This window comes from Alligator mississippiensis, chromosome 2, assembly GCF_030867095.1.
Source record: "Alligator mississippiensis isolate rAllMis1 chromosome 2, rAllMis1, whole genome shotgun sequence".
NCBI classification, from domain to species: domain Eukaryota; kingdom Metazoa; phylum Chordata; order Crocodylia; family Alligatoridae; genus Alligator; species Alligator mississippiensis.
In genome coordinates this window covers 39,660,793-39,673,404 of record NC_081825.1, presented here as the reverse complement: position 1 = coordinate 39,673,404, position 12,612 = coordinate 39,660,793, and the positions used below count along the sequence as shown (strand labels likewise).

The 12,612-nt window shown below is 45.0% G+C and overlaps 1 protein-coding gene across 1 annotated transcript in view; it reads left to right on the top strand.

The window, feature by feature from the left end:
• SEL1L3 (SEL1L family member 3) overlaps nt 1–5,331 on the top strand; it is a 57,164-nt gene extending 51,833 nt beyond the window's left edge. The window contains exon 24 of the mRNA XM_014607631.3: nt 2,175–5,331. Within this exon, the coding sequence (XP_014463117.2) occupies nt 2,175–2,317 (143 nt within the window). The 3' untranslated portion in view covers nt 2,318–5,331. The remainder of the gene's footprint in view (nt 1–2,174) is intronic.
• Nucleotides 5,332–12,612: the final 7,281 nt, after the last annotated feature.

The following is a 12,612-nucleotide window of genomic DNA, read 5'->3' as shown; positions in this document are numbered from 1 at the left end:
TACAAACTCAGGCCTTAAATATTGCATAGTAATTTACTGCCATATAAGTAATTTGGAATTTTATATTAAATGTTAGATTATGTTATACGCCACAGTTTGCAATTTGCTTGAAAATCATCCTAATCACATAATATATTGCTTGTAATGCTGTGGGGCTTTTTGAGCATCCTAAATTACTAGTTTTAGCTTCATCTGTTAAATTACTAATAAATCACTTGTGTTTTATTATTGAGGCCTTCCCATTTTTAACATAAATTGTACTTTCAAAACTGTATGCTCCTTTGATTTTGAATACAGTATTACAGAAATAGAAAAGACCTAATCCTCCAACGTATTTCTCTGCCAGGGCAGGACTATTCTTTTCCTATGCTTTTTCTAAGGGATGGGCACATGAATAAATAGCTGTGACAAATGATGATGGGAACCTACAGCATTTCAGCTGCCACATGTGCGCTGATCCTATAACATGAATGCTACCCCATGGTAGCTTGCCCCTCAGTGAGAGGCTCTCTTTTTATCACAGGGTAGAAGCATGTGTATGAGAAGTTATAACGGAGATTATGTCTCTTAATTCCCCACTCTGTTTGTTACAGTAATTTTTTCACGCTTTTGTCTGTAGTATTTTGTCCAGTCTACTTTCAAATGCTCTAAATGATCCACTACTACTCTCCTTGGGAGACTGAAAAAAAACCAAGAAAATATCTGAAAACAAACAATAATTAGATTTACTGGAACAATTACACTCTCTTTAGCTTCTTCTGAATTTTAATAGTCCTAATCACATCCAGTTTATCTCCATCATTATCTCTCCCTGCATTATGTTCCAGCCTACTTAGTTATTGCTTATAAAAATGATATTGCATTATGTTGTATTGTGTTGCATTTAGCTCTTTTACTCCTACGTCATGTCAGTCCATTCAGCCTCATGAATATTTCTTTCCTATCTCTGATTTCCTTCCTTCTCTTGAAATCATACTAGTGAACAATATCTTGCCTCCTGTTTGCAGATACAGATCATACCATAAAAATTTAAGTAAATTAGTATACTGGAAATAAAACAAACATGCCCTCCCCCCCCCCCCAAAATGGTTTAGTATTTTTCATGTTTCTAATTCATGTCAAACATGTAGTTAGCATCAGATTAACCAGCAATCAAAGGGATTTTTAATCCAACCTTTATTTCAAGGTTCACAGAAATAATTAGGTTGACAGCCGAGATCAGTTCTCTCTCCCACATTACCCTATATATTAAGTCTTTTTAACGTGTAAGTAATTCCTTGACCCTTACATTTGTTACTGAGCTCTGAATAAAGCCTGAAACTGATGGCTGGTTTAAACCTGTTAATATCTGACCAACTGTGTTAGATAAAAGAGATTCCTAGTATAGCATTAACTTTGAGAGATAATGGAAAAAAAGATTATTTCCTTTATAGTTCTTATATCTCCCAGCATGTAGTACTGCCTGAGTAATCACTGATGAGTTTGATTTTAGGTGACTTTGACTTTAGATACCAGATGCAATGAGCTGTGTTCCTGTACTCAAATGCAGAGAGGTGGGTACAGCCAGCCAGTTGCATAATAGTGGTTGAGTAGCAGCTCTAATTTACTCTGCATGTGTAAGATACTTCAGTGACCTTATACTAGTTGAGTATCAATTGAAGCAGAGCTTGTATAGCTGAAAATAGATCAGGAGGACTGGAAAATCCTGCATAGTGTTCTCTTTTCTGATAAGGAGAAAGGAGAAAACATATCACACTTTAGTCTCTTAGGACTGCCATCTAAAATGACTTATCTTATTTTTTGATTTAAGTAATATCACAGAGAAAAATATGTTCTAGTGGAGGAAAAAAAAAAAATCACAATATATGATAGCTAGTGATCTGTTAGTCAAAGGTGAAGAGCACAGCACAGTCAAACACAAATAAAAATACTAATTTGAGACCACAGGCAAGCTTGCATTTTAAAAATGAGACTGAATCTTTGACCAGAAAATTAGTATGTGGGCAAATGAGGGAAATAATGTGTTCATTCCACTGTAGTTTCTTGCAGACTTAAAACAGTTATCTTTTAATCTTCACAGAGTTGGCAAACACTGACGACATTATTATTTTTAGAGAATGAAGTAAAATGAGTTATACTAAATTTCAATATTCTGTTTTGGTGTTTTTCTAAAGCCAGTGATTCTCATGCACAAAGGCAAGAACAGTCTTCAGATGAACTTTCTTCCACAGAAAATGCCAATGATACAACATCAACAGAGCAAGAAGAATCTACTCTCACAAACAATTTAGCAGAGCAGGAGTTACACCTCAGCTGATCAAAAGAGGATGTGGAGGGTTTAATTTTAAGGTGTTGAAATCCTAAAACAAACATTAGAAAGTTGTGGACATGATGAGTGTTTACAAAGCTAGAAATTCAAAACTGTATTGAATGGTTTTAAAAATACACTTCATAGACTAACACCTCCTGTTACTTACTTTGGGACAAATCAGCTGATCTTATTTATCTTTCATTAAAAAATGTGAGAATTTTAAGAAATCCAAACAAAGAATATATCCTGAAAATGTCCTTACACTGTGTAAGTAAATATATTGTATGGTCTTATTTTCAGCTAGAACAAAAAAAAAAAAAATGAGTAAATTCCAGCCATATTGAAATCAATGGCAAAGTTCCCACTGCCAAGATTCCACCCTAGGATCTAATATTTTATCAAACAGCATGCATCTCGCACAAATGTCATACCAGCACAGTTAAAGGGAGTAGGAATGTGAATAAAGAATCATATTCCTTACTGACACCATATGCTAGCCAAAATCTTAATGTGGCATGCCCATACTGATATTTAGGTCAAACCTGAGGGTTGTCTTCAATTAGCTTAAGCGAAAAGAGTTTCCTTTCTCCCACATAAAACTTTTTTAGTGACCCTTGTACAATTTATTTCCTGTTTGAATGGCTCCCTTGTAGAATTTAGTTTGCTGTATATTTGTCTTTCCCTCTGGACTTGGCTCTCATTATTGCCAGTAGAGATGGGAAGAGGACTGAAGAAGATCTGAAAATCTAGAACAGAAAGTTGTGGGGTTCCTGCTTACTGACTTCCTGAGCTTGCAATCAGTAGTGCCCAGACATGCTGAGGGCGTGCATGCGTAATCATGCAATCAGTAATGCCCAGACATGCTGAGGGCATGCATACGTAGCAGCAAGATTGGCTTTTGACATTGATCCAAGTTCCAAGTTCAGGCTGGATGGCTGCCAGGGGTCAAGCAAGGGGGTTTCCATTGTCAGCATATTTGGGTTTCATGACATTTCTAAGTTCGCCCCAAGTACGTGTGCAAACATACTTAGGTGTGCCAGAAAAATAATCCTTTGGCCAGTCAAGCTTATTCCATTCAGAAAACTGGTTTCAACTGCACCAGCAAAATAAATCTTACTAGCATAAGTTGCTAGCATAAGCATATCTAACACCATAATGCAGGGTGCTGTGGAGGGAAAAAAAGAGGTAGACCCAAGAAGAGCTGGGAGGCTGGGGTTTCAACTGACAGAGTACACAGGGCTAGCCAAGCACAGGGCAGAGTAGAGGAGGGTTGTTAAAGCATCTAAGGTGCCCCAACAGTCACAGTGGCCTCAGAACTGACTTGACATGACTTCAGCATAAGTTGTGATTCCAAGAGGAGGGTTTACCAACAAACTCTTGTAAGTATGGGCATGTTCTTAGACACAGTCTTCAAAGCAAAAGACTGGAGGCCCAGCTACCAGCCTTTTGCTTTGAAATCATTGGGTAGTTGCCCAGGAGACACGCAGCAGATAAGGAGTATCTTCCTCACAAAAAGAAGTGGAAGGGCCACAGTGGGCACTAGGGCTATGAGAAGCTTCCATCCCCGATTCAATTCGGCCCGATTCAGTAGCTGAATCTCTGAATCTGAATTGAATTAGACAACCTTTTAATCTCTCTGAATCAAATCTGTACCCTCTGAATCAATTCGGAAAGATTTGAAGATTCAGAAATAGAGAGAACTTTAAATGTTTTTTTCTACCTACCTCTGGGTAGCAGGCGGCTCGTGAATGCTGTGATGCTGGGGCACGTGGAGCATCCCACAGAAGCACAGGGGCTCCCCAGCGCACTCGGTAGCAGACCCAGAAATGGACCAGAAGCACTTCCAGTCCACTTCCGGGTTTGCTGGGGAGCGTGCTGGGAGGCTCCCCCACACCCTTCTGGCTTGGCAACTGGTTCCTCCTGGGTCTGAGGGGGGCACCCAGGGTCCCCCTGTGGCTGATTGCCGAGCCGGGAGGCCCGGGGAAGCTGACAGCCCACTCCCCGGCAGACCCAGAAGTGGACCGGAAGTACTTCTGGTCCACTTCCGGGTTCACCACTGAACATATGAAGGGCCCCCCTGCACACCTGTGGGACACTCCAGTGCATCACAGCGAGCCACGCCTGCTACCTCAACGTATGTAGAGAAAACTTTTAAAGCTGTGACTGTCTGAATCGCTGATTCTCCGAATCAGCATCGAATCTTCAGATTCAGATTCGGCCAAATCGAATTGGGGACAGTGATCCAAATCAATGAATCAAATCACTGTCCCTGATTTGAGCCAAATCCGAATTGAATAGGGCCCGCTTCGCACACCCCTAGCAGGCACGTCTATACAATCTCTTTCTTGATTCCAGGACCACTGCCAACAAACTACACCCCTCCCATTTATTCCCACTTAGGCACATATATTAAGTAACTGGGCAGAGAATACAGTTTGGGAGGTATCTGAAGTGACTCGATGAAGCCCTGCATGCATGGTCTAGTGCCAGCCTTAGGTGAGGGCAAGAGTTACATTGGGAGACAGCTCAAGTTCTTTACTTTTCCTAAATTGGCAGTGTTTGGTGCAGTACTGAGTGGGCAGGGCTTAGTTGTAGCTGTGGCATGGGTAGGGTGGCAAGGGAGAACATGGCCAATGAAGTCAGTCAGCAGTTGCTTCTTAAATTCTTATGGGGGAACCTAAGAAGATTTCTTTCCTGTTTTACAACATATTGTAAATTGTCCTTAAGAAAAATATTAATTAGGAGTCATTTTCATTTAATAAATGTGCTAATCAGGCCAGTCAGGATACTTGAATTTCCTAGTAGCAGTCGTAGAGCACAGATCTCTGGTGTCTGATTCTAAGGCTACGAGAGGTGAATGGATGCAGGAAAGGTGTGACTGTATGTGTACTATACACATATGGAATTATGTAAATTATAAGTACTTGTTTCAATCTATGCATAACTGAAAGTTTAATTTCCTTCCTTTCGCAGCTTTATCTACAAGAGTAAATAAAATTATTTTTCTATTGGAAACTGTATGGAAGCGTGTTTTTGTCTTGTATTTTTACTTAACATTCCAGTCACTCCCAAAATTTGGCAACAATGAGCTGGCCTTCAAACATATAATCGGTGCAAGTATCCTTATTAAATTTGGTAACAAGCATGATTCTTTTGGCCAAAAACAAGGAAATACTAGAAACAAGAGTAATTTCAGGTTTGGGATTTCTTTTTCTTAGTTTTTTGACAAAAATGAAAATGTTTTGTGGCAACAGACCATCCTAGCAAAAACTTTCATTTAGTAAAAAACCCCCTCAATTTTTTTATCAATTTTTTTAAAAAGAATTATTGGCCAGCTCTAAAGTTCACATCAGCAGCATTATCAGAATATCTGCTTTGAGCATGTATCTTGTTACTAAAATATTTATGTTATTTTAGGTAAGAAAAACAGCTTTATCATAGAATAGTCTTGATTTGTTTGCAATATAGTACATTTCATAGCTATATTGTGTATCATAGAGAATTTGTGAATGAAAAACCATATTGTTGCCCATCTAGCAGTTATCTTTACTTATGGCCTGATTCTCAGGGCCCTGCTACACATTCAAATTAAAGTGGGATAGAAACCAGCTATAGAATTATTGCACATTTTCAAGCACTAACTTTGTAGCTGTTTAGATCTTTTTATAGCTCAGTAGTCATTTTTAGGGTGTGATAATTACTTTGCAGATGTGGCTGGTCTAAATCTACTGCATGATTAACCAGTTAATTGTGTGATAATTATCTTTTATGTGTGGCCAATCTTACTTTGTGCATGTGGCAGGTCTAAATTCATTTAACCAGTTGATTGCATAATATATGTAACATATAGCAGGGGTGTCATTTATATTTAGGATCCACCGGCAATATCAAGGGACCTTAGTGGGCATTAATTACATTTAAAATGTAAATGATGGTCAGGCTTCTAGTGTAATATCACATTATCCACATGTATCTACTGCAAATTTTCTCCTCGGTGTTGTTGAGCTCGTTTTAAATGGTAGAAACTTGCTATATTATATTTGATCTCACACATTATAACCAGAACTCTTTACAAAACCCATAGGCTTTATTATAATGGAAATAATTCAAATATAATTTAAAAGAAAGAACTGACTTTAAGACGCATGGCATTATATGTTTGTACTTTATCCATGTTTGTATTAAAACTCAAATAGATATTATTTTGGGAAAGAGATTTTATTCAGTCAGACACAAACTTTAATTATGGAGAAGCTGCTGTCACAATACAGTATTTTTAACATGGTACCTTCTTTAAAAATATGTGTTGTTAGTTGTCTACTTTGCATGTACAATTACTATAAGTATATGCAAAAATAATGTACTTATATATGCAAATGGTAGCTTTGCCTTCCAGTAGCCATTTATGTTAAACCAGTTTTAACATATAGTTTATATGTTATGACATGGGTCATAACATCCATATGAATCACTGGGTTTTGCATGCAGAGTTGCAATTTTCAAACATCATGAGTAAGATCATATTCTTATGGGAGTTGGAGTTAATGTCTGCTGACTTTACTGGTTCCACACTGGTACTCAATGGGCTAATCTACAAATTCATTAATGTGCCTTTACTACTGAGCGTTAAGTTTAGTACTTCTAACATGAGGTACTACATAAAGGCACATTAGCCTGCACTACTGCACAGTACCAAAGGCAAACCATTTTTTTGTGACAATGTGAAGTAGACTAATTCTACTGCACATTAGCTCACTAGGACAGGTTTTGCCATGATATGCTAATGAGCAGTAGAATAGGCTACTGCACATTACAGCATCTCATGTAGACTCAATGTGTATTAGGTTTAAGTTATGTGCAGAGGGGTCAGAGTTTAAACTAAACATTAAGGCCTGAACTCTGCAGTTTTCTTATGAATAAGAGTTCAACTTCCCAATGTGAACACTAAATTAACACTTTTTTTGCATTTAGTATCAACTGTATCTGTATCTCCAAAAAAAATTGCTAAAACAGCAATATATTGCTTGACGCCAATAGCTAATAGTTAATAAGTAGCTCTTTATATTACTGAGTACGTCAGAAAGCCTATCAGTAATTAATGTTCAAGTAATACAAAGATAAACAATACAATAAGTTGGCTTAATAAAACCCGACATAACAGAGATTTAATTAAGTCACTGTCCTTTGCTTACGATAAGACCTGATTTCTGGGAGATAATTAGTATTATAAAACAGAGAGAGAGAGAGAGAGAGAGAGAGATTTAGAACCTGTATTTTTGCAAGAGAAAACTAGTTGTTTAGCTGAGCAACTACCTACATGCACTCTCAAAAGAGAGGTAATTCTACTACTGCTATAGAAAAGGAAAAAGTTTTTTGCTTAACTTGGAATATTTGTAGAATCCCTGAAGTTTAGATTTTCCATAGCCCTTTTTAAATCTTAGGATGAATTCAAAGTAATGAAAGAGTTGAGAAGTAGGGAACAAGAGCAAAGTATTCATTTCAGTTCTTTTCATATTGAAAAATAATGTTTTTATATACACTGTATATGCACAACATGCACAGCCACCTTTAGAGCCTGAGGTGGAAAGTTATAATGTTCATGCCACCTAAATAGCACATGTAATGGAGTAATGGGAATTTCTTCTACTCTTCTCTTGATTTCAGCTTAACACCTACTATAGTAAAACACAAATGGCAACATAGCAGAATTGAAAATCATTACAAACTTGATTTTCCAAAACAGTTGCACAATTATTCAATTACAGCTATTGGATAAGCAAATGGATGTCTGTTTTCCTGCAAGTGGCTAGAGATGATTATCATCATCATCCCTAACACTTACACATGTGATGAATAAAATGCCAAAGCCCTTTACAAAGACAGAGGCAATTATATGCAATTTGCAGATGAGAAAAGGAATACAGGGAAGTTGCAACTCAAACTTAAAAGAAAGATTAATTTTAATTGCTTGGTACTCCACGTGGTCAGCATATCTGAAAACGAAGTCATGGGCATCTCAAATGGAACCCCAACATTTGTGGATGTCCCAGGGACAACGGGACTAGAGGGAGCCCCCAGCCCAGGGCCAGGGGAAACACTCACTTATGCTCCGCAGGAGGGGGGAGCAGCGGCGATGTGCAGGCTGGGGAACCACCCACACGGCTCGTTAGCTGTGCTTTCATATGGCTGGGGCGGAGCGACATCAGCGAGAGGCGCCGCTCAGGGGAAATAAAACGCAGCCCCGAAGACAGAGGGGGCGCGCAGCGGGAGGACGTGGAGCCCGGGAGGAAGCCCAGGAGTGGAACCGGGCCCCTGCAAGGGGCCTTTGCTGTGGGCCGAATAGGCTGCAGCTGCGCCGGGAGCAACGGAGGCTGGGAGAGCCGCAGCGCCGTGGAAGAGCGACGAAATTGACGAGGGAGCCGGCAGAAGCTCCGAGGAGGAGCCCAGAGAGAGGGCCAGCTGGAACCACCGGTGAGGTAACTGGGGACGAGCCGGCAGAGGCTTCGGGGAGGAGCCCAGAGCGGGAGCCGGCAGAAACTCCGGTGAGGGAACCGGACTGGAGCCGGCAGAAACTCCGGTGAGGGAACCGGACTGGAGCCGGCGGGAATCCCGGTGAGGGAACCAGGGAAGACCAGGAAGAGACGCCGGCGGGGCGTCGGGGAAGAGGGCCGCAAGGGGCAGAGAGGGCCCTTGACGCCCAGTCCTCGTTCGGGGACAAGGAACAGAAGGTCCACGACCAAAGGTGGCATTGGCCGGGGTGTAGGGGAGGTCGGAGCCCCGTGGGAGCCCGCCCAGGGGCGCTTCAGTGCTGGAGGCCGCAGTGAGGGGGACCCCCCTGCTGCGGGCCCACCCGCAACTGCGGTCGGCGAGTTCCGGGGATTCCCCAGCGACAGCGGGGCAAGCCCAGTTAGCCACCCGCGCAAGAGCTGCCCGAGAGCACCTTCTGGAGCAGAGGCGGGCACAACGTGGTGGCAGCGGTGGGATGATGGAGAACCCCGATCTGGCAACTTACGCCGACATGCAGGCCCCGGCTATGGGTCCCGTTGATATTCTCGGGCAGAACCTGCAACTGCTGACCCAGATTCTGGGCTCCCAGCAACAGATGTTGGACCAGCAACAAGAATGGCGCCAGCACAGCCTGGCATCCTTTAAGATGCCTAAGATGACTAAAGAGGATGACCCGGAGGCATATATTGAGGCCTTTGAACGGCATGCCCTCGTGGCAGGGTTGGACAAGAGATACTGGGCCAGCCAGCTGGGGGCCTTAGTAGTGGGCAAGGCCCAAGCCGCATACCGGGCCCTGTCGAGGGAGAATGCCCTGGACTACGAGTCCATAAGGGAAGCCATCTTATATCGCTTGGAGATCAACCCCGAGCACTACCGGCACCGATTCCGAGCTAAGAAGGGCCATGAGATAAGACAGCCGAGAGTGTTGTTACAACAGTTGCGCGACTTGCTGGATAAGTGGGTGAGCCCAGCGGGGCATGACCGAGAGGCACTAGCCGACCAGATCGTCCTGGAGCAGTTCCAGAACGACTTAGAGGAGCGGATGCAACGATGGGTCCGGCAGCATACCCCACAGAATTGTGAGGAAGCTCTGAGGTTGACCGAAGCTTTCTCTGCCTCGGAGGCATACTACCCCAGGGAGAAAAGGAGCCAGGGACCCTCGGTGGCAGCCCCACGAGAACCGGAGCGCAGGCATCCGCCCGGCCGAGGGACTCCCAGGGATACGGTATGTTTCCGGTGCAGGCAGAAGGGCCATTTTTTTCAGAGAATGCCCGCGGCAGGCCACGGAACAATGGGCCCTGGATAACTGAACAAAAGCCCCAGCAGAACGGTGGTGAGGTCAAGACCTCGGCGAGCCTATGGACTGCAGTTATGTGGTCGGCGGAGGGAACGTGGCTTGGAAGCGCCCGGTTGTCACAACGTGGGTGGAAGGCCACCCCGTGCGAGCTACCTTGGATTCGGGATGTGCTCAATCCCTCGTCAGGGAAGATTTGATACCACCGCACGGTCAGGGGACAGCTTCCCCCGTGAGAATTGCCTGCCTCCATGGGGATGCGAAGCAGACCGAGCGCCAGTGGGTCCGCCTACAGGTAATGGAGCATCAGGGAGAACTCCTGGTGGGCACGGTGCCCTGGTTAGCCTGTGAAATGCTCCTGGGGCGCGACTGGGCACCGATATATGACGTCCTAGACAGGGTAAGGGACGCAGAAGGGGCCCGTAAAAGGATCCAGAGCCGAGAGGGCTGGTTGGGCGAGCTGGAAGAAGGCGAGGGGCCAACCGATGAGGCGAATATGTTGGACCTTGACAACCTCACGAGTATTCTCCTGTTCCGCTACGCCCAGGAGAAGGATCCGGAGATTGGGACGCTTCGAGAGCAGGCCCAAGGTACCCAGAGGGCCTCTATGTTGACACCGGAAAAACGAGCCCACTTTGAGGTAAGGGATCGACTCCTGTACCGTCTACAGGGGGACAGGGGGGAGGAGGTCGAGGGTCCGCAGCTAGTGCCCGCCCAATTCCGCCAGGCTATTTGGCAGTTGGCGCATGCGAGCCCCGTAGGGGGGCATCTGGGCCGAGACAAAACCCTCGTGAAGGTGAACAGATGGTTTTTTTGGCCCGGGATGAGGGAGGAAGTAGCCCGCCGGTGTGCGGCCTGCCCCATTTGTCAAAAGACAAGAACCGAACGCCCTCCTCGGGCCCCCCTCCAATCCATGCCTGTTATTACTACCCTGTTCACGAGGATTGCATTAGATGTCGTGGGCCCTGTGTCCCGCAGTAGCTCGGGTCACCAATATATTCTAGTTATCATGGACTATGCCACCCGATACCCGGAGGCAATCCCCCTGCTAACGGTGACGGCCCCGCGTATCGCGGAGGAACTAATAAATTGGATAGCCCGGGTGGGGATCCCACAAGAAATCCTGACAGACCAAGGGAAAAATTTCATGTCTGGGGTTTTAAGATCGGTATGCCGGAACCTTCAGATAAAGCAGCTCCGCACCTCGGTCTACCATATCTAGACCAACGGGCTGGTAGAACATCTTAACAGAACCATAAAACAGGCATTGCGCCGGTGTATACAGGGGGATCCCCGGAAATGGGACCTCCTCCTCCCCCTAATACTGTTCACTCTCAGGGACACCCCCCAAGAATCCACAAAGTTCTCACCATTCAAGCTAGTATTGGGACATTGCCCGCGGAGCCTATTACAGGTCCTAAGAGAAGAATGGGAGCGAGGAGAAGGACCCTCTCAGGACCCGAAGACATACCAGCAGACGTTCCAACAGAGGATCAGACTGGCCCGGAATCTGGCCCACGAGAACCTCAGGGAAGCCCAAGCCCGCCAAAAGGGCCAGTATGATCGCCGGGCCAAGGAGCGAGAATTCGAACTGGGGCAGAGGGTCCTGGTATTGCTCCCCACGTCCACCAGTAAGCTCCTAACGCAGTGGCAGGGGCCGTTCGAGATCCTCCGCCGGGTGGGGCCCGTAGATTATGAGGTTCACAGACCCAGACACCTCCAGGAGAAGCAGATCTATCACGTGAACCTCCCGCAGGAATGGCGGGATCCCGAGGGATGGGCAGCCTTTTCCGAGGCCGAGGACGAAGAACTAGGACCCCAAGGGCTGGAGAGAGGTATGGAGCCCGCTTCAGAAAATACCCCAGTCAGGCTGGGGGAGGAACTAACTCTGGCACAACAGCAAGAGGCCAAACCCTGATAAAGGAATTCAGAGGGGTCTTTCGTGAAGAGCCTGGTTGGGTTCGGAATGCGTGCCACGCCATAAAAACACCCCCTGGGGCAATAGTGAGGGAGAGATGGTGACCCATTCCCCACCATCTCCTGGAAATGGTCCGCAAAGAAGTTAAGTCCATGTTGCAGCTAGGAGTTATCCGGCCTTTCAGAAGTCCCTGGAGAAGCCCATTGGTACCTGTGCGTAAGCCGGACAGATCATTAAGACTTTGCGTGGACTACCGGTGCTTGAATGCCATGGCAGTCTTTGATGCATTCCCCATGCCCCACGTGGCAGAGCTGGTAGAAAGGATAGGAGATGCACGGTATATATCGACCCTTGACATGGCCAAGGGATATTGGCAGATTCCAGTAGCCAAGAGAGACCGGCAGAAGATGGCATTCGGCACCCCGTGGGGGCTGTACAAATTTGTTAGGATGCCTTTTGGATTGCACGGCGCCGCTGCAACATTCCAATGTTTGATGGATCAAATCCTGGCGCCCCACACCGAATATGCAGCGGCGTATATAGATGACATCATCATATACACCCGGACTTGGGAGCAACACA